At 42.2% G+C, this 26,205-nt stretch overlaps 1 protein-coding gene across 11 annotated transcripts in view; it reads right to left on the bottom strand.

The window, feature by feature from the left end:
• Nucleotides 1-19,832, bottom strand: part of abi1a (abl-interactor 1a) — a 125,930-nt gene extending 106,098 nt beyond the window's left edge. For 3 of the 11 annotated variants that reach the window (XM_043690539.1, XM_043690546.1, XM_043690548.1), the window contains exon 1: nucleotides 19,663-19,831. In XM_043690539.1, coding sequence (XP_043546474.1) covers nucleotides 19,663-19,779 — 117 coding nt within the window. In that variant the 5' untranslated portion in view covers nucleotides 19,780-19,831. Of the gene's footprint in view, nucleotides 1-19,662 lie in introns of all 11 variants that reach the window. The other 8 variants (XM_043690540.1, XM_043690550.1, XM_043690542.1 and 5 more) reach the window with 6 other exon arrangements.
• Between the last annotated feature and the right edge of the window lie 6,373 nt (nucleotides 19,833-26,205).

The following is a 26,205-nucleotide window of genomic DNA, read 5'->3' as shown; positions in this document are numbered from 1 at the left end:
TTTTTTTTAAAAATCACTTTTGGTTTGGAGCTGTCGGCCAAGAGCTGAAGGAGACCATCAGACTGAGTAATTTGTTTAAAAAAAAAAGTTACTTAGGAAGGAAGGCCTGGAAGCTAATTGCAGGTTAATTCTTGTTTAATTAGTACTGGAGTGGTTTTGGTTCCAGAGATGCTTTGAGCTCAAACAGATGGGAGATGTTGAATATTAACTGAGGCCTCATAGGAAGGCAACAAGTCGAACCTAAAGAAACCAAAGTTTTAAATTTATTTTGAACTGTGTTTAAGCCAAAAGGATTTTGGCTGCAAAAGCTACAGGATGGAGGTTTAATCACTCCCTGGTAAAAACAAACTGACTGCAGATGCTGGAAACCAGAGATTTTGAATTAGTGGTGCTGGAAGAGCACAGCAGTTCAGGCAGCATCCAAGCAGCAGCAAAATCGACATTTTGGGCTGCCCGAAACGTCGATTTTGCTGCTCCTCAGATGCTGCCTGAACTGCTGTGCTCTTCCAGCACCACTAACCCAAAGTTTAATTACTCCCTGGCTATTCTTCCATGAATTTGTTTAAGTGGAGAATAGAATCTCAAATAATAACTAATTGAATAACTCAAAGCCTACTGGAAGTTTTTGCATGCACCAGTATCTTCAATCCCATGTGCCTGTGATGTTACAGATTGCAGAATCTGCTCAAGTGAGCTGCCAGTTATAATTGGTTTGTCTTCTTTCAATTGATCTTTAAACTGTCTGCTTGTCTTTGTGGGAGTGGTGACTACAATTAAATAAGATTAGGTTCAAAAATCAGACATTAGACTACCTTCTAGTTTAGAAAAAAAACAAGGACTGCAGATGCTGGAAACCAGAATCTAGACCAGAGCTGGAAAAGCACAGGTCAGACAGCATCCGAGGAGCAGGGAAAAAAAAAAAACGACGTTTCGGGCAAAAGCCCTTCATCGGATGCTTTTCCAGCACCACTCTAATCTACCTTCTAGTTTAAGATAGCCCTGCTAATGCTATTTGTATGATTAAGTTATATTTATAGCTTAAAAATTGTGTCTGATATTGGTTATTCAACAAGTCTGGTTAGAAGCTAATAGGTTCAATTAGGAGGGTCATTAAATGTTTTAATTTTACTATGTGTTACGAACACAAGGATTTGATTTGGCTGTCTATCTTCTGGTCTCACACTAGAAATAGGAAAGGTAGACCATTCTGCCATTTGAGTCTGCTCTGCCATTCATCGATTTATTTCAAACTTCACATTCCCATTTTCCCTGACAATTTTTGATTTCCTTGCTGAAAAACTTAAAACTTCTCCCATGCATTCCACCCCCTCCCAATTAAACAAAAACAAAGATTGCTGGGAAAAATCAGCAGATCTGGCAGCATCTGTACAAAGAACTGAAGTCCCAAAGATTAGTCAATGGACTCAATAACTCAGCTGGTCTGGCAGCATGTTCAAAGGGAAAGCAAAGTTTCTCCAGCAAATTCTCTTTGTTTCCAGCATTTTGCAATTCTTTCAGATTTTTGGTTTAATTGTTAGTTGAGCTGTTTTGGCACATTTCTCCTAGTGAGAGGAGATGCTAAAGCTACACACTATAGAAGACTGAAGAAAAACACCTCTTGCGCTTGCAAAATAAATGTGTTGCTTATCTTTAAACCAGAACTGGATAAAGTTAGATTTCTAGCAAGAGACACAGACATAAAATAATAAGTTCTGATTTATTCATAGTATGGCACAGCCAGCAAAGTGCTCAATCTCTAATTGTCCTTGAGAAAGTGGTGAGCTGTGGTCTTGAACTGCCATTAGCAATTTAGTACAGGTGCATGCACAACATTAAGTGGAGGTGTTCCAGGATTTTGACCCAGTGATACTAAGGAAATAGCAATATATTTCTTTGGCTGTACACTGTGCATCTTGGATGAGAACTTGCAGGAGTTCCTAAGCATTAACTTAATTGAGCATTGGCAAGTATCAGTACTTGAGCTGCAACAGTTCCCAATATATTTAACATGATTCAAAGGTGGGGATCAATGCAATATTTCCAAGTTTGCAGCTATGTAGGCATGAGCATGAAGGATGATGTAAAGTGGTTGCAGCAGGCTAGACAGGCTTCGTAAATAGGCAAGGACATGACAGATGGAATATAATGTGGAAAAACGCTAGACATTTATTTCGAGACGAGGAATACATATGCAGCTTAGTTATTAAGCAGCAAGATAGCAGAAAGTTTAGAGGTACAAAGGGGTCAAAGTTTACTTGTTGATAATTTGACAAGGAAGAAATCCAGGTGTGTAATTGGATTTCAAACCTACATTGAGAGACTGGTGGGCAAAATTACACAATTGTGGGTGATAGACTAACATCAATTGAAAACTGGTTGACAGAGAGGAAACAGATAGTAGGAATAATCAGGCCTATTTCAGGTGGAAGGCAGGGACTAGTGGTGTACAGCAAGATTGAAAGCTTGGGACTCAGCCATTCACAGTACAGAACAACCTCAATTATCCAAATTCAATTATCCAAACAAGATCTTAAATGTTCCGTAAAAACGTTTTCCAAACCAACCAGTTATCCGAACAAAATACTCCCCGCCCATCTCGTTCGGATGATCGAGGTTGTTCTGTATACAAAGATGACTTAGATGAGGGAACCATATATCCAAGTCTGTTGATGACAAAATTAGGGTGGATTCTGAGCAGAGTGGAGGATGTAAGGTGGTTTTAAAGCAAAGCAATCTGAACAAGACAGTGTACAAACACATGACAGATCCAGCACAACATAGTGAAATTATACTCCTTGGTGCGAATGATAGAAAGGATAGCTGTTATTTAAATGGTGATACATTACGAAGTTTGGATATCCAAAAGGGATTTTTATGTTCTTGTGCATGAGTGACCACAATGCAGTGCTTCTTCGCCCGGCTTACAGACAAGAGCTCAAGCAGGAGACCCCCTCTCAGATACCAGTCCAGTGCTGGTCAGAGGAGGCAGCGGATCAACTCCGGTGCTGTCTGCAATCGGCTGAGTGGGCCATGTTCAAACAGTCCATAGGTACCTTGGACGAGTACATCACCACCTTCACAGACTTTATCAGCAAGGAGGACTGCATACTGAGGAATTCAATCCGGGTGTTCCCTAGCAGGAAACCCTGGATGAATTAGGACATAGAGAACTTGTTAAAAACTAGGAGTGAGGCCTGTCTCAACGACTACCGCTCAATGGCCCTAACTTCGGTCGTCACGAAGGGCATTGAAAGGCTGGTCATGGCATTAACTCCAGCCTCCCCACTACTCTTGACCCACTCCAATTTAACTATTGGACCAACAGATCCACACAAGATGCCATATCACTTACCCTTCACTCCCCCCGGAACATCTTGACACCATGAACAGCTACGTAAGAATCCTACTCAGACTACAGTTCAGCCTTCAACACTATTATTCCCTCGAGACTGATTACTAAACTTAGTGAGCTTGGACTAAGCCTCACACTCCACAACTCGATCCTCAGTTTCCTGACCTACAGACAATATTTCATCCTCACTGAACAGAACACTGGAGCCCTCCAGGGGTGCGTACTCAGTCCCCTATTGTACTCACTGTATACCCATGACTGCGTCGCCAAATACCAGACTAATGCCATTTACAAGTTCACTGATGACATCACCATAGTCGGTCGAATCTCAGATGGTGACGAAACAGAACAACAGATGACATGGAAAACACGAAAAAATGGTGCACGGAGAACAACCTAAATCTCAACGTCAGCAAAACCAAGGAACTCATTATTGACTTTTGTCAGGATGTTGTTATTCATGCCTCCCCTACACATTTACAGCACAGAGGTTGAATGAGTGGAGAGTGTCAAGCTCCTGGGAGTGGTCATCCACAACAAGCTTTCTTGGATTCTTCATGTGGACGCACTGGTTACACAGGCCCAACAACCTCTCCCCTTGGTCAGGCAGCTAAGGAAATTTGGCATGCTGGCAAATACCCATACCAACTTTTATAGGTGCGCCATTGAGAGCATTTTGCCTGGATGCATCACTACCTGGTACAGCAACTGTACCATTCAAGTTTGGAGACGGTTACAGAGTGATGAACTCAGCCTGGTCAAAGGCCAACCTCCCATCTATAGAATCCATCTACCAGGTCCGCTGTCAAGGAAAGGCCTCCAGCATTCTCAAAGATCCATCCCACCCTGGCAATGTTTTTCGACAACCTCTACCATCGGGGAGAAGGTACAGAAGCCTGAACACGCACCAGCCGATTTTGACTAAGTTCCGACCCTACTGTTAGAATTCTGAATGGACCCGCAAACTTAACACTCACCTCTACCTATGTTTTTGCCGCTGTTTACCCATTGTTTACTTATCTATGCTAGTTAGCTATGGGATCTGCTTGTATTGCCAGCTTTTCACTATGCCTCCGTACATGTGACAAATTCAATCCAATTCAATGGAAGTAGACAGGCAGGTACAGCAAATAATTAAGGCGGCAAATTGGCTTTCATTACGAAGTTCAGACGTTGGAATGCCTTACCGCAGTTATTCAGAGCCTTGGTTAGACCGTATCTGGATACTATCACGAAGTTTTGTTCTCCCTTTCCAAGGAGGGATCTACACACCATTTAGAGTCCAATAGAGGTTCATTACAGGAGTGACAGCTCCGCATCAATGAGGAGGGATTAGTGAATTCAGGCTCAATCAAACCAGAGAGCTGAGCAGTGAGGGGATCTGACTGAAATACATAAGACTTTGCCATGGTTAGACAAAATTAATGCAGGGGTAGTTTTGGAGGGGGGTGGAGGTGTGATTAGATTGGATTAGATTAGATTCCCCACACAGGGTGGAAACAGGCCCTTCAGCCCAGCAAGTCCACACCAACCCTCCGAAGAGCAACCCACCCAGACCCATTACCCAACATTTACCCTTTCACTTAACACTATGGGCAATTTAGCAAGGCCAATTCACCTGCACATTTTTGGACTGTGGGAGGAAACCTGAGCACCTGGAGGAAAACCACGCAGACATGGGTAGAATGTGCAAACTCCACACAGACAGTTGCCCGAGTCAGGAATTGAACCCTGGCATTGTGAGGCAGCAGTGCTAACCACTGTGCCACCCACAGTGTAGGATGTTTCCTACACTAGAGTCATTGGGATAGTCTCAAGATATCGGATAGGCAACCACGACTAAGGAAATTCCTTCACTCGGATGATCATTACCAGAGAAATTTGAGGCTACGCCAAGGATTGATAATGTTTGAGATGTTAACAGGCACCAAGAAATACGAAGTTATGAGTCAGAAGATGAGGCATGATCTACTGAATAGGAGAGTAGGCTCGAATAACCAACTGTATTTCTGCTCCTGAGTGACACTGTATCCACATATTCACTTTAGGAATTCTCATGGGATGCTAGCCTCTATTCCAGACAATTTAAGTACAGATGCAGTTTGTTTCAATTGCAGAAGATCTTTGACTTCACCTAGAGCACTGTGTCATCACCTTATGTCAGAAGAAATATTATTGCCCCCGACCTAGTGCAATGAAGGTTCACCAGACATGTTCCTGGAATGGCAGGATTGTAATTGATCATGTAATTGATCTCATTGAGACTTACACACTTTAAAAAAACTAAGGGACAAACTGGGTACAAGTAAAAGGGGTGTCCTCTGATTGACGGGTCTAAAAAAAGCACAGGGGCCACAGATTTGAGCCAAAAAGGGCCTGCCACTTAGAGGAGGAGAAATTATTTTACTCTAAAAAAAAAGGTTGAGCACCTTTGAAATTCTCTGCCCTACTGAGTTGGGGTAAATAGTTTTTGACTATTTGAGTAGCCATGATTATATTAATGGCAAAAGCAGACTGGGTGGGCTGACTGGCCTACTCACGTTCCTCGGTAGTGCACATGGTAGGTTTTAAAAGAGTCTTGGTGAATTTCTAAAGCGAATCAAGCAAATGGCACATAATTATTACTGGGTGTCGGTGCAGAGAGGAAATATTTTTTGGATTGTCAACATGTGGATTACTGTGCTCTGGTTGGCATCAAGCTTAGAATGTTGTTGAAGCTGTACTTATTGTGGCAACTGGGGACTATATTCCATCACACTGACTTAAGCAGAAAACAGGACAAGTAAAAATGACTTTTAAAAAGATGGTGTAATGCAACTCACCATCTTCGTAAACCAAATTAAGATTGAGCAACAATCGCTAGCTTTGTCAATCACATTCATCCAAAACCAAATGAGGAAATAGGAGGCATGTTAACAAATTTTATCTTGTACTCAGCTGGGCAAAAACACACGAATGCCAAATTTCAAACAGCTAAAACAGGTATAACAAACAAGTAAAGCATGCCAACTGTTAGCCAAGTCAACTTAACACCAAGGCACTACACTCTCCAGGTTTCCTGGAAATTCAACAGAGATGCTCATCTTGAAGATATTTCTGCTGTTTGAAGTGCACAGATCCAAGTATACAAGCACCACTTTTAGCAAGCAAAATGAATCACACTACAAGCTCAACTAAATCGTAAATCAATACCTTTATAGCTACTTATGAACTTTGGACAGCAAGTGCTGTCCAATCTTGAAATCACATTTAACATTTCATTTTCAGTTTTGTTAGCACAAACTGGTTGAATAATGGTCTATACTTTGCTGGTCATGAAAACAAAAAAAAAGGAACTATTCTATTAACTCAGAAGCCAGTGAAGTACCAGACATCTCACTGGCATGAAAATCATAGAGTTTTGCCCAGCTGTGTGGAGGGTAGAACAATGTTCTGGACTGACAGCAGCACCTCATAAGTAATGCGATTGCAGGTTGCACCACGAAATGCACCATACACGGTAGTATAGGGCAGTTTATGAACAACATTAAATCTAAGCAGATTAATTTCTAAACCGGGAAAGTTCAGTTGGAAATCTTCAAGTTCTCAGATAAAGCTTAAGATCATGTTGCAGAAAGATTTTGGAAAGACTCACTACCATGAACTGTGGAACCAATTCAATGAAACCGTCAGGAATCCATCAAGTAAAACCAAGAGGTTGAGAAATGGAGTGCAATTTCTCAATTTAAAATCACTGTCAATTGATGTTGAGAAACCAGGCTGAAAGCCATAAGAAGACTATTATTAAAAGCTGATAGACTTGTGTAACAAGCTTTGTTCAGTTGTTAACCAAACTCTGCGGTTCCAAATGGCTATTTTTCGTGATGGATTAGCATGTCAGAGACATACAGCATGGAAACAGACCCTTTGGTCCAACCTGTCCATACCGACCAGATATCCCAACCCAATCTGGGCCCACCTGCCAGCACCTGGCCCATATCCCTCCAAACCCTTCCGATTCATATACCCATCCAAATGCCTCTTCAATGTTGCAATTGTACCAGCCTCCACCAGGCAGCTCTGGTAGCTCATTCCATACACGTACCACCCTCCGCGTGAAAATGTTGCCCCTTAGGTCTCATATCTTTCCTCTCACCCTAAACCTATGCCCCTCTAGTTCTGCACTCCCGACCCCACCCCAGGGAAAAGACTTGGTCTATTTATCCTATCCATGCCCCTCAATTTTGGAAACCTCTAAGGTCACCCCTCAGCCTCCGATGCTTTCGGGAAAAAAGCCCCAGCCTGTTCAGCCTCTCCCTGTAGCTCAAATCCTCCAACCCTGGCAACATCCTTGTAAATCCTTTCAGAAGCCTTTCAAGTTTCACAACATCTTTCTGATAGGAAGGAGACCAGAATTGCACACAATATTCCCTCCATCTGCCACTTCTCAGCCCATTGGCCCATCTGGACCAGATCCTGTTGTAATCGGAGGTAACGCTCTTCGTTATCCACTACACCTCCAATTTTGGTGTCATCTGCAAACTTACTAACTGTACCTCTTATGCGCGCATCCAAACCGTTTATATAAATGACAAAAAGTAGAGGGCCCAGCACCAATCCTTGTGGCACTCCACTGGTCACAGGCCTCCAGTCTGAACAACACTCCACCACCACGCTGAGGTCTTCTACCTTTGAGCTAGTTCTGTATCCAAATGGCTAGTTCACCCTGTATTCCATGAAATCTAACCTTGCTAATCAGTCTCCAATGGGGAACCTTGTTGAACACCTTACTGAAGTCCATATAGATCACATCTACTGCTCTGCCCTCAATCTTCTTTGCTACCTCTTCAAAAATCTCAAATCAAGTTTGTGAGACATGATTTCCCATGCACAAAGCCATGTTGACTATCCCTAATCAGTCTTTGCCTTTCCAAATACAAGTACACCCTGTCCCTCAGGATTCCCTCCAACAACTTGCCCACCACTGAGGTCAGGCTCACTGGTCTATAGTTCCTTGGCTTGTCTTTATCGCCCTTCTTAAACAGTGGCGCCATGTTTACCAACCTCCAGGTCTTCCGGCACCTCACCTGTGACTATCGATGATACAAATATCTCAGCAAGAGGCCCAGCAATCACTTCTCTCGCTTCCCACAGAGTTCTTGGGTACACCTGATCAGGGCTTGGGGATTTATCCACCTTTAACCGTTTCAGGACATTCAGCACTTCTTCCTCTGTAATATGGACATTTTGCAATATGTCACCATCTATTTCTCTACAGTCTATATCTTCCATATCCTTTTCCACAGTAAATACTGATGCAAAATATTCATTTAGTATCTCCCCAATTTTGTGGCTCCATTTGATCTTTGAAGGACCCTATTCTCTCCCTAGTTACCCTTTTGTCCTTAATATATATTTGTAAAAGCCCTTTGGATTCTTCTTAATTTTATTTGCCAAAGCTATGTCCCAGTTTTGCCCTCCTGATTTCCCTCTTAAGTATACTCCTACTTAATTTATACTCTAAGGATTCACTCAATCTATCCCGTCTATACCTAACATATATGTTTCCTTCTTTTTCTTAACCAAACCCTCAATTTTTTTTTAGATTAGATTAGATTACTTACAGTGTGGAAACAGTACCTTCGGCCCAACAAGTCCACACCGCCCCGCCGAAGCGCAACCCACCCATACCCCTACATTTACCCCTTACCTAACACTACAGGCAATTTAGCATGGCCAATTCACCTGACCTGCACATCTTTGGACTGTGGGAGGAAACCGGAGCACCCGGAGGAAACCCACGCAGACACGGGGAGAATGTGCAAACTCCACACAGTCAGTCGCCTGAGGCGGGAATTGAACCCGGGTCTCTAGCGCTGTGAGGCAGCAGTGCTAACCACTGTGCCACCGTGCCGCCCAATTTCTTTAGTCATCCAGCATTTCCTATACCTGCCAGCCTTCTCTTTCACCCTGACAGGAATATACTTTCTCTGGGTTCACGCTATCTCATTTCTGAAGGCTTCCCATTTTCCAGCCGTCCCTTTACCTGCGAACATCTGCCTCCAATCAGCATTCAAAAGTTGCCTAATTGGCCTTTCTCCAATTTAGAACTTCAACTTTTAGATCTGGTCTATCCTTTTCCATTATGATTTTAAACGAATAGATTTATGGTCGCTGGCCCCAAAGCGCTCCCCCACTGACACCTCAGGAAATAAGGCAGGGCAGCTGACTAAGAGTAGGAAAAGTTTTGCACCTTCTCTAGTAGGTTAACCATGAATGATTAAACCGTCGTCCTGTTGTTTCTCTTCCCCTCCCCCCACCTCAGTCGAAGCAAAACGCTCAGAGGCAGTAGTTTTACCTCCATCTTTGTTCTGGGCATGCGAGAGTGTGCAATCATCCATGTGCACAGGGACAAGAGTTTCAGTCTTCTCTGGAAGAGCGATTTCTCAATGAACTATGTAGTTATTTTACAGGAAGGAGCATTCAGATAAGGCAACACACATTGATTAGGTGACCATTACAATCAACAAGTGTCAAGAGTAAACATTTAGCCATCTGCTGTTATACAATGAATAACTGATTTCACATAATGAATACTTTCACCTTGTTAAATAGCTCTATATAATGACTGCTTTTCCACCTTGTTAGCCCATTACCCTTGCCTGCAGTACCTCATTGTTAACTGTAAGTTCTTATCTGAATCAATGCTCAGCTGAACCTCGTGTCACAAAACTCAACTCTTTCCCTGCCTACTTATATTTTATACATATTCTTAAAACAAGCAAACAGAGAAACAAGACAAGACAACATACACATGGTAACACCACCACTTGGAAGTTCCCCGAGATGGTCACGATCCTGACTTGGAATGATACAGAACATAGAACACAGCGCAGTACAGGCCCTTCGGCCCTCGATGTTGCGCCGATCCAAGCCCACCTAACCTACACTAGCCACTATCCTCCATATGCCTATCCAATGCCTGCTTAAATGCCCATGAGGGAGAGTCCACCACTGCTACTGGCAGGGCATTCCATGAACTCACGACTCGCTGAGTAAAGAACCTATCCCTAACATCTGTCCTATACCTACCCCGCCTTAATTTAAAGCTATATCACCATTCACTGGGTCAGTATGCTGGAAATCCCTTCCAAGATGGCATCATGGGTCACCCCACAGCAGGTGGACTGCAGTTGTTCAAAACAAAAAGGTAGCTCACCACCACCTTAAGAATAACTAGGGATAGGCAATAAATACTGGTCAGTGACATCTACATTCCACAACTGAAGAAAAGAAAACGTATGCTTCAAAATGGACTTTGCATATCTTCAGTAGGTGCCTTTTGCCCTTCACGTCACCTCATGGATTTATGACCCTTTACCAATTTTCACTGCTACTACAGCGACTGTTTTCAGACCGACAGTCACTGACTCCAACTGACTTAACTCACTGTAGTAGAAGGACTCCTCACCAAGGACAGATCTTAAAAGAAAAAACAATCAGTTCTTGCATGTGCGAAGATATCTACTCCAAGGTTCATCCACGGTGTGCCTGTGTGTGCGTGTATATATATTCCAATTGCTCATGTTTGTCCAATACAGCACTTCTCTAGCTTTACTCAGAAGGACTCTAGTTCCCCTCTAAACCACACATCAACTAGACTTGCAACTACATTGGTGTTATTCTTCTGCCGTCACTCATCACCGACCTGAAACTCCCTAACATTGGGTGCTTGCACCCAGACTCCTGCTGGGGTTCACTCCTTTCCCCATGCCTAACTGCAAGAACAAATGTTGGCATAGCCAGTCAAGTCCACATCTGATGATTTTAAAAAGTCTTCATGCTTTACGTAGATGTGCTTCAGCATCTGTTCTCATCCAAGTGATAATGATTTATTTTGTAAAAAGATTTTCTTAATGTGGGGGGGGTTTAGGCCTTCTCCTGTAGCATAAATTGTTTGATCTTTGGTTGTGTAGAAATCACTCTTCATCGCAAGAACTGGTGAATCTGGATACTGTTGGTCCATTTTTTTTTCCACCATTCCTCCTGCAGCAGTCATGTAATATGCGAGATTTGAGTGAATCTGAAAGATCATTAATGTGTCTGCTGAGTTGATAGACAGCTTGGTGGTTAAGAGTTCTGGGATTTGGACCCAATGACCATGAATAAGGTGAGGTGAGACCGGTTGTGGGTTTGGAAGCTGTTGACTAAGAAGTTTTCATGAATTTCTACTGGGTATCATATAGATAATACATACAGTTGCTACAGAGCAGCAGTGGCAGGGAGTGGATGCAGTGTCAATCAAGCAGGCTGCTTTGCCCTGGATGGTGTCAAGCTTCTGGAGTCTTCTTGGAGCTACACCTATCCAATTAAGTGTTAAGTATTCCATCATACTCCTGGTTTGTGACTTATGGACAGGCTTTGGGTAGTAAGGAGACAAGGTGTTTGGCAGAATATTCAGAGCTTCTGCTTTGCTCATATATCCACTATTTACATGGCAAGTCCAGTTCAGTTTCTGGTCAATGGTAACCCCCACAAAAGTTGATAGTGGGGGTTATAAACTAATAATGGGGTGGGTGTGCATTAGTTTACTAACCCTCTGATTAATCAGAGGGTTAGTAAACTAATGCACACCCACCCCATTATTAGTCAAAGTTCAAAGTAAAAATGTCAGCATGATCAGACCACAGCAGTGGGTATCTGGCAACAAAGACCTCAAGTCAATAAAACATTCCAGAATACAGAGCAGTTGCATCACTGCACTTGGGTAAGACCTGGACTATGTATCAGCAACGCCTCTGTTGTAGCCTCAGGATTTAATGAGACACTAACATCCTCTTGAAAGACATCTGCACAACCAAACATTCAGGCAAAATTCCTCCAAAATCAATTTGTCACTCAGACACTGAAGCAGAATAAAAAAGGAAAAATTTCTAGGCTTAGGGAGACATGCGACATTAGTGCCCCAAGACAAAAAACCATTTCCAACAACAAATTCTGACCATCTCTCCTCGACTCTCAATAGCACCACATTCACTGAATTTCACAGGACCAACAATCCCAGAGGGGGATTTGAAATAGATTGCCCATGTAAATACTGTGGCTACAAGAGCTGATCTGAAGTTAGGTGTGCTGCAGAGAGTAGCTCAATTCCTGATTCAGAATCCATACAGTGTGGCAAGAAGCCACTCAGACTTCTGAATCTGCACTCGACCTTCCTCCAGTCTGCATTTACCATGGCTAATCCACCTAGCATGCACATCTTTGGACTGAGAGGAAACTGGAGCACTGGACAAAAATTCACACAGACAGTCACCCAAGCCCATAACTGAGCCCTGGTCGCTGGCAGGGAGACAGCAATGCTGACCACTGTCACCAGGGAGTCCTACTTTTCATTTAGTTTCATAAAGGATAAACAGACAAATTCAACTACCCTGTCTGGCATTGCATACAGCATTCTGCAGAGGGGACTTTAGGTGAAACGCAAAGGCCTGGACCCCAGTCCCAACTGGACCATAGTTACGTAACAACATGCCTCAACATATCAATTAGAACATATATTGGCAACTTTCTACAAGAAGATATGGCAGAGACTGTGGTTGGAACATATTTAAACATACATGTTCAGATGTGCAGAGCAGCGGGTGGACTTAAATTCAGGGGAGGACACTACTACAGTACAACAGTCTGACAGCTATAGAATCCTTGCTATATTTTACCAGTCAATTTCTGAAATTAAAAATTACTGTTCTGAATTTGCATTAGAACTCAAAACAATGCTCCTCACTCCAAAGATGCTGTCAGATCTTCAGGAGTTTCTCCAGCATTGATTATTTCCCTCAAAATTACTGTGACTAAGCAAATTTTCAAACTATTGTCCATTTGTTCTTGTATTTTATTCCACCCATGCAAGATGTCTAAAATTACCACTAGAATACAAAACACCACAAAGATATACTAGAGGCATTCAAAAACATGAAGGGGGAAAAAATAAAAATGTAATCAGGAAAGGGGTGAAAAAAAGATCTCAAAAGCAGCAATGCCACCAAGGAATGCACAAAGTGCTTTCCAAGAACCTGGATCCCTAGTTTTCCCTTACTTTCCTCAAAGTTAAAAACAGTACAAGATTTGTTTACAACCTTCTGCTCTGCAGGTCTCTCTTCGCCCTTAAGTTGCCTTTGTTCACTTCTTTTATTTTGACTGTGTATTGACATAAAAGGAATTAAACACAAGACTAATAAAAAGGTTGATTTCAAAGTTTAACTTGTCCTGCAACACCAACTTTCAACACAAACCATTTGCATTTTCAATATAATATACAGATCGCTATTCATGTAGCATCCTCTACCCCTAAAGAGTTTCCTCACTGCTTAATATCAAACTAAACCTCTAAGTTACCTTGATCTCTGGTTCTCTGCTCAATGCCCCTACTTTTGTATGACCTGTGTGCATGATTACAATCAACTTATATGCATAAAAATATGCAACAGGCAAAATATCATAGGGAAGACACTGCAACATTTTTTGGAAATCGATTAATCTATTTGTTTCCTGTCCAACCAACTTTACCTATGACACATTTACTCATACACTAAACACAAGTTTTTTCTAAATTTTTAAGCCAAATATTGAAATTCCACATAATTATACTTTGTTTTTGGAGGTAACCAAGCAATAGATTAACATTAGATTACACTCCCGAGGCTGAAGGCACCAACATGGACTACTTTAATAAAGGACATGGTCATAAATCCAAAATACCTAACAATTCTTAAAACCACTTAACCAATTATAGTAAGCTATAATTAGGCAGCAGAATTGGGCAGCGATTGAATTTCATATTATTTCAACAAATAAAAAAATGAAAGCTATGCTTTGGCTTTTTTTTAAAAAAAGGTTGGCACACAATATTCAATTAAAATCAAATTTTAATTTTCTTAAACACAACTAAATCAAATCAAAATTGGAAGAGTCAACCATTTGATGGCTTCCTTATCCATACTTTGTTACAAAATGTCAGTTAGGCAGCACTTGGGAAACCTCAAATAAAATCCATACAGCTCTACTAGACTTAGGGTGAGTGAGGCAACATTTAGCACTGCTTACTTACGAGCCAATGGCATCTGATATGCAAGGACACCAGCAAGATCACATTCCAACATCCCTAGGTTACAGCAAAATGTTTGCCTGTCACTATCCACCTCTTTAACAAAAATAAAAATTGAAAGTTCCAATGACATAACCATCTCTAAACAAATCAACATCCGAGGTCATCTCTATCAGAGTTTAAATTTCATCTGCCACATGAGCAGTATAGAGATGAGAGCAAGTGAAAAGCAGCATTCTTGACCAGTACCCCCTCTGTTGCCTTGGACATTCATCCAACGAAAAGGTCACACTCCAGCTGCATCAAGTGCTATTTGTAAAATTAATGCACAATTTAATGACTTGGGAGTCAGAGACGTATAACACGGAAACAGGCCCTTTGGTCCAACTCACTCATGCCAACCAGATTTCCAAAATTAATCTAGTGCAATTTGCCAGCAGTTGGCTCATATCTCACTAAACACTTCCTATTCATACATCCATCCAATCCCACTTGCCAGCACTTAGCCCATATCCCTCTAAACCCTTTCTATTCATCTAGCCAGCTCCTTCCATTGTCATTACAAAAAACTTCAGCTAAACGACATTTGCAAATAATGAAAATATGGGACACTGGAGGCATCACAAAAGGATCAAAATAAGGAATAATACCAGAAATGAGAGGTTATACTTTTCAGGAACATTTGAACAGATTGCAGTTGTTTGCTTCTGAAAAGACAGACATGCAAAGATCATCCCTAAATTAACCTAAAAGGAACAAAGAAAAGATCTTTCTGTTTAAGACTCTTAGGATGTGGAACACTGCCATGAAATAGGTTCAGGCAACTGGCAAAAGATATTAACAGGGAAAACAAGACAGACATTGAATGCAAGATGACTAGAAGAATAAGCTAAACAAGAGAAGGAAGGAAGCTCATTGAGCACAAACCCTGGCACGTTCAGTTAAATGGCCCATTTCTGTGCTACAAACACCATGTGATATATTAGATTTCAGACTGGCTCACACACTCAACCCATCTCTCAAATATAGCACTACCATATAGCCTGTTTCAACCACATAAAATAAAGCTTGCACAAATTGCTACAGGAGTTACGTTGGGTGTGGCAATAGCAGAAGAAAAAAGGGTAAACCATTTTCTAGTTAACTGCTATTCAGAACAAATACAAATACAACAGTGAAAAAAGGTGTGGCAGTGTTCATAGATTCATTTGCTACACTTCAAAACTATAATGGAGAAAAAGTTTAAAATTACTTGGTTAGAATTAAGAAAGAAATGCAACATACTGAATGTGGAACTGAACAGAGATGTTAAAGCGTCAAGGTGCAGATGTTATCAAAAGTGGTTGACTAAGACTTACACATTCTATTGGACAATTCAAAACATTAAACCAAAATATCCAGCAAGCCTTGCAAGGAGAGCTAATATCAGAAGATATTTGGCAATCAGTAAATATTCATTCTGTGGAAACAGCATGTCAAAATCATCTAGTGATCAGTATAATATCCTTGCATGCAGGCTTAAACTGCTAAGAAGTAGTTATGGTCTACTTGCAAAATGTTGTAGACTAACTGGCAGACAATTACTCTGATAAGATACACAAAAGGATCAAAAATGCTGAGGGTGGAAATGAAAAATACCAGTGCTTTGACATAGACAGACATATTTGACCAACTATCCTGTCTTGCCAGTCACAACATTCTACCTCACATTTAAGATACAAAACCTGAAGCACAACAATAATCGATGCTACAGTTGACAAGAACAAAGATAACAAATTGCAGTTTGATCCACATTCTGCACTGAAAGAAACGGATTGTTTTTGCAGCTTACACGATAATGTGGATTTATTGTTGAGCAATATACTTTTAGTACATTTGACAAAAATACAAGCAGTTTGATCAAATGACTGAATGCATTCAACTATGGATGTTAAGTTCGCTCGTTGAACTGGAAGGTTAGTTGTTAGATCTTTCATCACCATATTTGGTAACATCAGTGAATAAATAAATAAAAAGTGGGCCATGCCACAGGTGCTTCACTGGAGGTTCACTGATGATATTACCTAGTATGGTGACGAAATGTCTGAAAATGAACCTTCCAGCTCAGCAAGCAAAGTTACATCCAGAACCTCGACCTAAGCTGCAAATCTGCTTAAAACTCGCTGACATTCAACAATAGACTGATCATCTGTTGTTTCGAAGTAAGGGTACGCAGCCACAATAATGCAAGTTGCTCATATAGTTAGAATACTATAGGTTGAATAAATTACAAACTACTTGGCAATCCATGGAAGGAAGGGAAATTTAAAAAAGATGCCCAAGACTATTCTAGAGATTAGGACATTTACCAAAATATGTCTAGTTCTAAACAAGGAAATGTAACAAAGAGTAAATATTAGCAAATGCAGTGGTGGTTTGCACATATATATTTTGTACACATACCAGAGAGGTGTCAAAATTTCAATCAATAGTATTAAAAGGAATATAGCTGTATGCTTTAAGGACAAAGCAATAATTAATCAAATCTGTTTTAATAAAACGTAAGAATGGAAACAACAATGTTTTTTTTAAAAAATGCTTGAATGATTTATTCAGGACATGATAATAGACAATACTGAAAGCCACTGATTAGATAAAGTCAACATGATCTGGCAAAGGGTCATCATGTTTGCCCAGTCTTTAGTTAAAAAGTAGAAACCATCAGGATAATTAAAGAAACCCTACAGATACCATACATCCATTTTATGAGGAAGCACTTGATAAAGAACAACTTGTTACACAAGTGAAGAATTCAAAGGGACAGCAAGGTTGAGAATCAGAAAGTAATAGGAATAAATAGGTCATTTTTGAGATGGCAGGACGGAACAGTGCTTAGTTTCTTACAATTCATATTGTGACACAAGAACCACGTATCCTGGAGTACTAACAAGGTGGGAGAGCTGGGCAAGGTCTAGGATGCATCTAAAGGACACAAATTGCTTAAAATGATTGAAAGACACATGGAGTACATGTAGCTCTGAGTACCTAAGAAGGGGAGAACTCAATTCGCAATCTCAACATTGATTCTGACCTACTTCCATCTGCAGTGTCACTAACATGCTCTATATTAGCTTATCTAATGCTTGAATGTTTCTTCAAGACATGACTGCAAAAAGCTGCTTTGTCTACATTCCTTCTATTCTGCATTAAGTGCAAGTTATCCATGCTATTCACCAATTAATCTTTTCCTTGCTCAACAAGTCAATGCCTCAAATTTTTTAAAAGTTTCATGCTTAAATACTTTCATAACCTTATCCAATTCTGAATTAATTTGTATTCTCCACACTGACAATAAACCTTCAACAATCAATATCCCCAAGCTCTGCAAGTTCACTTGCCCTAAAAATCTCTCTCAAAACTCAGTGCTAGCTTTTGACTTTTCACATTCTTAGAAACTAACTCAAAGTACTTCACATTTTAAAAAAAAGTGCTAAAAACCAGATGTTGGAACACCCATGGTCCTGAAGTGATCCGGAGAAAGATCACAAACTTATCCGTATGAAAATACAGAGGTCAGAGCAAAATTGGACCACAATGTTGAAGATGCAACAGCACGCACAAGAAACTGGAGACAATTTAAAGTTGCATGGTATCCAGTATTACAGGAAAAGATTCATCAAGTCAAACCATCACTGCCAAACAAAGAACTGTTTCAAAATAGTCAAACAACTTTATGAAGGGGTTTAGAAAGTACTTCATGCAGCAAAGGTCAAAACTAAGATATGGGGAGAAAGTAACAGTCAAGAGTGTATTTCAAAAAGACACTTGAATCCCTATGATGCCAATGTAGAAATAAAATCTTACATTGAGGCAGCATGGGTCAAATGCTTTCAGTCTCTTTACAATAAGTCAGTTACCCAAAATAGTTCACTCTTTTTAAAGGTGTAAAGTTTAAATGCAATTTGGACAGATTGGAAATGAACACAAGGTCTGAGAATCACTAAATGCATCTGAAAAGCAGGATACTTCATACCAGAGTATTTATTGACAGACTTTTAAAAACATAAATCTGTCTGTTGTTGCCCGAACGATTACAGTATGCAAAGCTGACAACTACAAGTTGTGTTGCTACTTGCGTCTGCCTCCGATTGCCATATTTCCGTCCAAGGGGAAAAAAAGTTACATAGTTTGATGCGCCAGATACGGAGGAAACCAAACTCTCGGGTGGAGTTCGGGATCTCATCCTGTTATAAGCGATCTTGTAAACCACGCACTGAAGCCAAAAGCAGGCTTCCAAAACCCACACTTGCAAGGAATTTACTAACAAAAAAAAGGGAAGAGTGAGAACAGGAAAAGCCATTTCATGGAGAGGGGTGGGGGTTCCTGACGTCTCGAAAACCAGTTCCACACTAAACTCATCTCGGAGACACATCTTCCCTATACAATTTCCCTGAGATTGCCCAATCCAGAGCAAAGAGAGTGTTGTTCAATTGAGACATATCATTCCAGAACATCAGTACTTATCTCAGACAGATCATACGAAAGAAACACCAAAATGTTAACACACAAATGGATAATGGAAAGATACATTGGCTTCACACCGAATAAAAATAAAGCGGGGAAGTACAGCTCGTCTCACAAGAACAAAAGCGGTTTATAAAATCATTAATTCAAATTGTAGATCAGGCGCCTAAACAGCAGAGCGCGGACCCGTGGGATGGGAGGAAATTGTTGGGAGCGGGACAGCCCCGGCCCACATACCCGGGGAATATGAGTCAGAGAGCGCGGCACACCCTCCGGAACACAGAGTTAAAGAGTGTTGGTAAATCCAGGGAACTACCAACAAAACCAGCTGACTCCTTCACAAAGTGAGTTTCAAATAGAATAGAGAAAGACCCCGCCACTTCCTCAGTCCTGAGTAAAATCTGATATTATCGAGGCCCCGGGACGGGGGCGGTAAGGTGTCCAAACGGCCGCGGCCTGGGGAAATCGAAGTGAAGGAGAGGGGAAGGACTGTGTGTCTCTCTGAAAGGGTGTCCAGGGAAGGGGGCAGGGTGGTTGTCGGAAATAGGGGTAGGGGTCGTGTGCAGGGCCCACCCCGTAGCCGGGTAGAGTGGTAACCGTCGCCGGGACGGTGAGTGTGCGGGAGAGCGGGGCACGGCAGGAGCAGTTGTAACCGCCGGCGGGTGCCTCTCGCCTGCTTTTTCTTTACCCCCCAACCCGCGGACCCTCCACCGGCTCATACCTGGATATAGTTGTTCTCACAGTAATCAGCCACACGGCCCAGGTTCTGGTAACTCTCTATCAGCGCCCTCTTGCCGGCGGGGATTTCCTCCTCGAGTAACATCTGCAGCTCTGCCATCTTACATCTTTCTGCATCGCTTTATGACTCCTCGCTCAAGACCGCCCTGGTTACTCCCTCCCAACCACGCAAAGCATGCTGGGATCCTGCAGCCTCGCTCTCGCTCGCCAGCCGCAAAGTCCTCTGGGGGTTGTAGTCTCTTTCCTCTGCCAATGACCTGGTGACACCCAACACTTGTCGGTGTGCCGGCGCTCTTGGCATCGTGGTAATGTCCCTCGCTCTGGGTCAGGAGACCAATATTCAAGTCCCACCTCCTCCAGAGGTGTGTAATAACATCCCTGAACAGGCAGTTGAGAGTGTGGTGCTGGAAAAGGAGCAGGAGAATCAGTGGAGCCGGAGAATGGACGTTTCGGGCATTAGCCCTTCATCAGGAATGATGATGCCCGAAACGTCGATTCCCCTGCTCCTCGGATCCTGTCTGACCGGATGGGCTTTTCCAGCATCACACTCTCACTCTGATCTCCAGTATCTGCAGTCCTCACTTTCTCCGAGAAACATGGCAGGTCTGGCAGCATCTGTAGAGAGAGAAGCAGAATTAACTTCACAAGTACAATGATCTTTCAGCTCAGAACTGAAGATAGCTGGGGAAGGGTGGAGTATATTGCTGACTTGAACATTGCTGCTGAGTCAAAATCCTGGAACACCCATCCCTAACAACACTGTGGTGTATGGACAGTACATCACATATTAAAGAAGCACACCATTACCTTCTCAAAGTCAATTAGTGATGAGCAATAAATGTGGGCCCTGCCAGTGATTCCTACATGCCATCAATTAATAAAAAAAAAACATTAACTCTACCCCTCCTTTGCTGGTACAGTAATTAGTTGCATTTTCATTATCATACAAATAATTCCTTTAACCTCAAATAACCTCAAATCATACAAATAATTCCTTTAACCTCAAGAAGAGAATCTTCAATAGATGCCGGAAATGGTGATGTCCATTGAATGAGGAGATCATATTAAGTATGTAATAAAATTAATTTTAGTATCGCACAATTTTAGAGTTGTACGTTTGAGTTATGGAAGACAACTGAAGACAATTCAATGATGACCAGTCTTCCCAGTAATGCAAACACAAATATATATTATATACATATACTGGTCAGAGTCAAACAATAGCAGACATCATGGTTCTCCATTCCGAATGAAAAATATACTCACCTTTGTTGGTTAGGTCAAGTGTAGTACATGTGAATGAAGCACATCCTTTGGACATTCGCTCCTTTGCCCACAGTCAAATATACTGCTGACACAAATTGTTCATTTTCAAGTACAAAGGATAGATATTTGGCTAAGCTGTTTCCTGGGTAGATGCCAGGGATCCAGAATCATTTTCCATGGGCTGAATTTTCAGGGCCTGCCTCAAGCTTTTAGAAGGTCAGAGAAGAGGACATAATTAAGTGAAAAATAAATTTTCTGTTTCCAAATGGCAGATTAAACTTATGGTATTAGTCTCTCAGAACCTTTCAACTGAGCTGGCTTTCAGGAATCTGTTTTGTATTTTTTTAGCAGGTCATGAATACTCATTAATGTCCCAGGACATGGAAATTGTATTCATGGGTGCAATCTTTTTTAGCCAAAACCATGCTTTGGCTAAAAAGGTTGCATCCATGAATGTAACACCCAGGCTATGTACACAAGAGGAGCGCTTGACAGGGTAGATTGCTTCCTCTTAGCCCCTAATCGTAGGCCATCAGGTTTATTTCATTTAAGCACTTCCAATATTCATGGTTAGTGTCCCTTCCTGGGTGTTTAGGAGCGGTAGGTTCCATTGCTGAAAAGGAGGTCTCAGGAGGTGGTAGCTACAGCAACACAGGCCAGAATGAGGCACCTGTTACTTTGGCATGGTGGGCCCAGCATCCCATGTGAGCCCAGTTTGCAACCTGGCAGCTTCAGCAGACTCATGATGGCAAAATGGCGCTGAAGAATGGCAGCACAGTTCCACTAGAAGGGTCGCAGTTCCAGTTTTATTCCCAGGTACCTGATGGCAGAGGCGGTAGTGTTCTGGCTGCAGTGGTATGCAGGATGTTAGGGCACCTGAGTGTTCACAGACTGAGAGATGGACTTTGTGGCTTTATTTTTCTGGCAGTGAGGACTCATGGTGGAGGCAGGGAAGTGATCTGGATGTTTCCTTTTCTTTTAACTGTTTCTTTTGTTTCTGCTTCTGTTTTTAATCTGTTTTGTTTGCTAAGATAGCACCAGAGAATGGGGACTTTGTACACTTTTCACTGTACTCCTGTACACAATAAAACCAAAATCTAAAGACCCTCCATGTTCAACAGCTCACGAAAAGGAACAGTATTAGGAATGAAAGTTGATCAGTCACATTGAGCAGTCACATTGCTCATTGAAACAAATCTAACCAGGCAGACAAGCATGATAAAACTTAAAAGGTGGCTGATCATAAATTAAGCATACCTAAAGGGGTATGTAACCTAAAAGGGACATCAATAAAAAAGTTTCATAGAAAAGTGGGCTGGGTGCAAAGGGAAGCTACAGAAAGCAACTTAAGTGCCATGGTTTTAGAACAGAGAACACAGAACAGTACAGCACAGTACAGGCCCTTTAGCCCACAATGTTGTGCTTCGCATTTATCTTAATCTAAGATCAACCTGACCTTCACACCCCTAAATTTATTGCCGTCCATGTGCTTGTCCAGCAATCGCTTAAATGTCCCTAGTGTCTCTGATTCTACTACCAGCAGTAGCAGTGCATTCCATGCACCCACCACTCTCCACGTAAAGAACCTATCTCTGACATCTCGTATACCTTCCTCCAATCACCTTAAAATTATGACCCCTCCTGACAGCCATTTCTTTCCTGGGGAAAAGTCTCTGCTATCTACTCAATCTATGCCTTTCATTACCTTCTACATCTCTATCAAGTCACCTCTCTTCCTTCTTCTCTCCAGTGTGAAAAACCCTAACTCACACAACTCTCTTCATAAAACATGCCCTCCAATCCAGGCACCATCCTGGTAAATCTCACCTGCACCATCTTGAAAGCATCTACATCCTTCCTATAATGAGGAGACTAGAACTGGACACAATATTCCAAGTGTGGTCTAACCAGAATTTTATAGAGCTGCAGCAAAACCTAGTGGCTCTTAAACTAAATCCCCTTGCTATGGGAAGCCAAAACACCTTAATAACCCTATCAACTTGGCTGGCAACTTTGAGGGATCTGTGTATGTGGATCCCAAGATCCCGCTGTTCCTCCACACTGCTAAGAATCCTGTTTTCACTTCTGTATTCAGCATTCAAAATTAAACCTTCCAAAATAAATCAATTCGCATTCATCCAGGTTGAACTCCATCTGCCACTTCACAGCCCTGCTCTACATCCTGTCAAAAATGCAGTGCTAGAAAAGTCAGGCAGCACCCAAGGAGCAGGAGAATCGACATTTCGGGCATTGGCTTGTGAGCCAGGGAGCTGAGATATAAATGGGAGGGGGCTTGGGTTTGGGGGGGAAGGTATCTAGTAAAGCGATAGGTGGATGAAGGTGAGGGAGAAGTTATAGGTCAGAGGAGGGAGTGATGGACAGGTCCAGAGGGCGGTGCCAAGTTGGAGGCTTGGGACTGGAATAATGTGGGGGGAGGGGAAATGAAAAAGATGTTGAAATCCACATTTATCCCATGTGGTTGCAGGTCCCAAGGCCGAATATGAGGTGTTCCTCCTCCAGGCATCGGGTGGTAACAGTTTGGCAGTGGAGGAGGCCCAGGACCTGCATGTCCTTGACAGAGTGGGAGGGAGAGTTGAAGTGTTTAGCCACGGCACTGTGGTGTTGGTGAGTGCGGGTGTACCAGAGATGTTCTCTGAAACGATCCGCAAGAAGGTGTCCTGTCTCCCCGATGTAGGGGAGACCACACCGGGTTCAACGGATGCAGGAGATGATATTGGTAGAGGTACGCATCCTCACTTTCTCCTACATCCTGTCAATGTCTTGTTGTAGCCTGCAACAGCCCTCAACACTATCGACAACACCACCGACCTTTGTATCATCAGCAAACTTATTAACCCACTCTTCCACTTCTTCATCTAAGTCATTTATAAAATCGACAAAAAGCAGAGGCCCAGGAACAGATCCCTGCGGGTCACCACTTCCATGCAGAATACTTTCCATCCATTACCATTCGTTGTCTTCTTTCGGCCAGCCAATTTTGTATCCTGACAGCCAAATTTCCCTGTATCCCGTATCTCCTAGTTTTCTGAATAAACCTACCTTCGGGAACCTATCAAATGTCTTAGTGAAAGCCATACACAACACATCCACTGCTCGACCTTTGTCAACTTATCTCATCACGTGCTCAAAGAATTCAATAAGGTTTGTGCGGCATGACCTGCCCCTCACAAAGCCATACTGACTATCTTTAATCAAACTATGTTTTTCCAAATAGTCATAAATTCTATCTCTTAGAATCCTTTCCAGTACCTTGCTTACCACAGATGTAAGACTGACTGGTCTGTAATTCTCAGGGATTTCCCTATTCCCTTTCTCAAACAGAGGAACAACATTTGCCTCCCTCCAATCATCCGGTATTACTCCTGTGGAAAGTAAGGATGCAAAGAGGATCACCAGAGGCACAGCAATCTCATTCCTTGCTGCCCATAACCTTGGATATATCTGGTCTGGCCCTGGGGACATATCTATCTTGATGCTTCCCAGAATTTCCAGCACATCCACTTCCTTAATATCAATCTGATCAAGCCTGATCCACTGTGTTCTCACTATCTACAAGGTCCCTCTTTCCAGTGAATACTAAGCAAAAAACTAACTTAGGACCTCCTCTATCTCTTCAGATTCCAGGCATAAGTTCCCTCCACTATCCCTGATAGGCCCTACCCTCTCTCTGATCATTCTCTTACTCCTCATGCAAGTGTAGAACACTTTTAAGTTTTCCCTTATCCTTCCTGCCAAGGCTTTTTGTGTCCCCTCCCAGCTCTCCTCAGTCAATTTTGAGTTCTTTCCTAGCTACCCTGTAATCCTCTAAAGCTGTGCCAGATCCTTGCTTCCTCAACCTTAACTAAGCTTCCTTCTTCCTCTCGACAAGAAGCTCCTATTCTTTTGTCATGCAAGGCTTCTTCACCTTACCATTCCTTGTCTGTCTCAGTGGGACAAAGTTATCTAATACTTGCAACAAGTGCTTCTTAAACAACCTCCACATTTCTGTTTTGCATTTCCCGTAGAACATTTGTAACCAATTTATACGCACGCCACAGCTCCACATAGGAGTATAATTTCCCCTCCCCCAATTAAATGCCTTCCCATATTGTCTGTTCCTATCCCCCTCCATGGCTATGGAAGTTATGATCACTGTCACTGAAATACTCTCCCTCTGAGAGATCTGACACCTGGCATGGTCCATTGTCTTGCACCAAATCCAATATGGCCTCCCCCCTAGTCAGCCTATCTACATATTGAGTCAGGGATCCTTCCTGGACAAACCTGACAAAATCAGTTCCATCCAGACCATCTGCACTAAGAAGGTTCCAATCAATATTACGGAAGTTGAAGTTACCCATAACAACAGCTCTGTTACATCTGCACCTTTCCAAGATCTGCTGTCCAATCTGTTCTTCCATCTCTCTGCTCCTATTGGGGGAGTCTACAAAAAACATCCAATAAAGTGACTGCTCCTTTCTTGTTACTGACTTCCACTCATAATGACTCAGTAGACAAACTGTCCTCAACAACCTCCTTTTCTGCAGCTGTGATGCATTCTCTAATTAACAATGCCACTCCCTCTCCTCTTTTACCTCCCCTCCCTGATCTGTTTTAAAAGATCTAAACCCTGGAACATTCCTGCCTCTGTGAAATCCATGTCTCCATTATGGCCACAACATCATAGTTCCAAATACTGATCCATTCTCTAAGTTCATCACTTTTATTCCTGACACCCATCCCTTTGCTGTATCAACTGTGTATCCAACACTTGCAACAAGTTCTTGACAGTATCTCTGCATTCTATCACTGCCCGTTCAACTACTCCTCCTCTGATCTGTAGCTATGCTTCCTATCCCCCTGCCAAACTAGTTTAAACCCTCCCAAAGTGCTCTAGCAGATCTTCCACCAAGGACATTAGCCCCCCCCTCCAGTTTACATGCAACTGCTCTTCATCGAGCATGGGGTGCTGGAAAAGCATAGCCAGTCAGGCAGCATCCAAGGAGCAGGAGAATCGATGTTTCGGGCATAAGACCTTCATCAAGAATCTCATTCCTTGCTTCCCGTCGTAACCATGGATATATTTGGTCCAGCCCTGGAGACATATCCATCTTGATGCTTCCCAGAATTTCCAGCACATCCACTTCCTTAATATCAATCTGATCAAGCCAATGAGCACCACTACTTCTGGCTACTCATCCTCCCCCTTTAGAATCTTGCAGAGTCAATCAGAAACATCCCAGACCCTGGCACCTGGGAG

Source organism: Chiloscyllium plagiosum, chromosome 5 (genome assembly GCF_004010195.1).
Source record: "Chiloscyllium plagiosum isolate BGI_BamShark_2017 chromosome 5, ASM401019v2, whole genome shotgun sequence".
NCBI classification, from domain to species: Eukaryota; Metazoa; Chordata; class Chondrichthyes; order Orectolobiformes; family Hemiscylliidae; genus Chiloscyllium; species Chiloscyllium plagiosum.
Note: the sequence above shows the minus strand (reverse complement) of the source record. Positions and strands in the feature narration are given on the sequence as shown.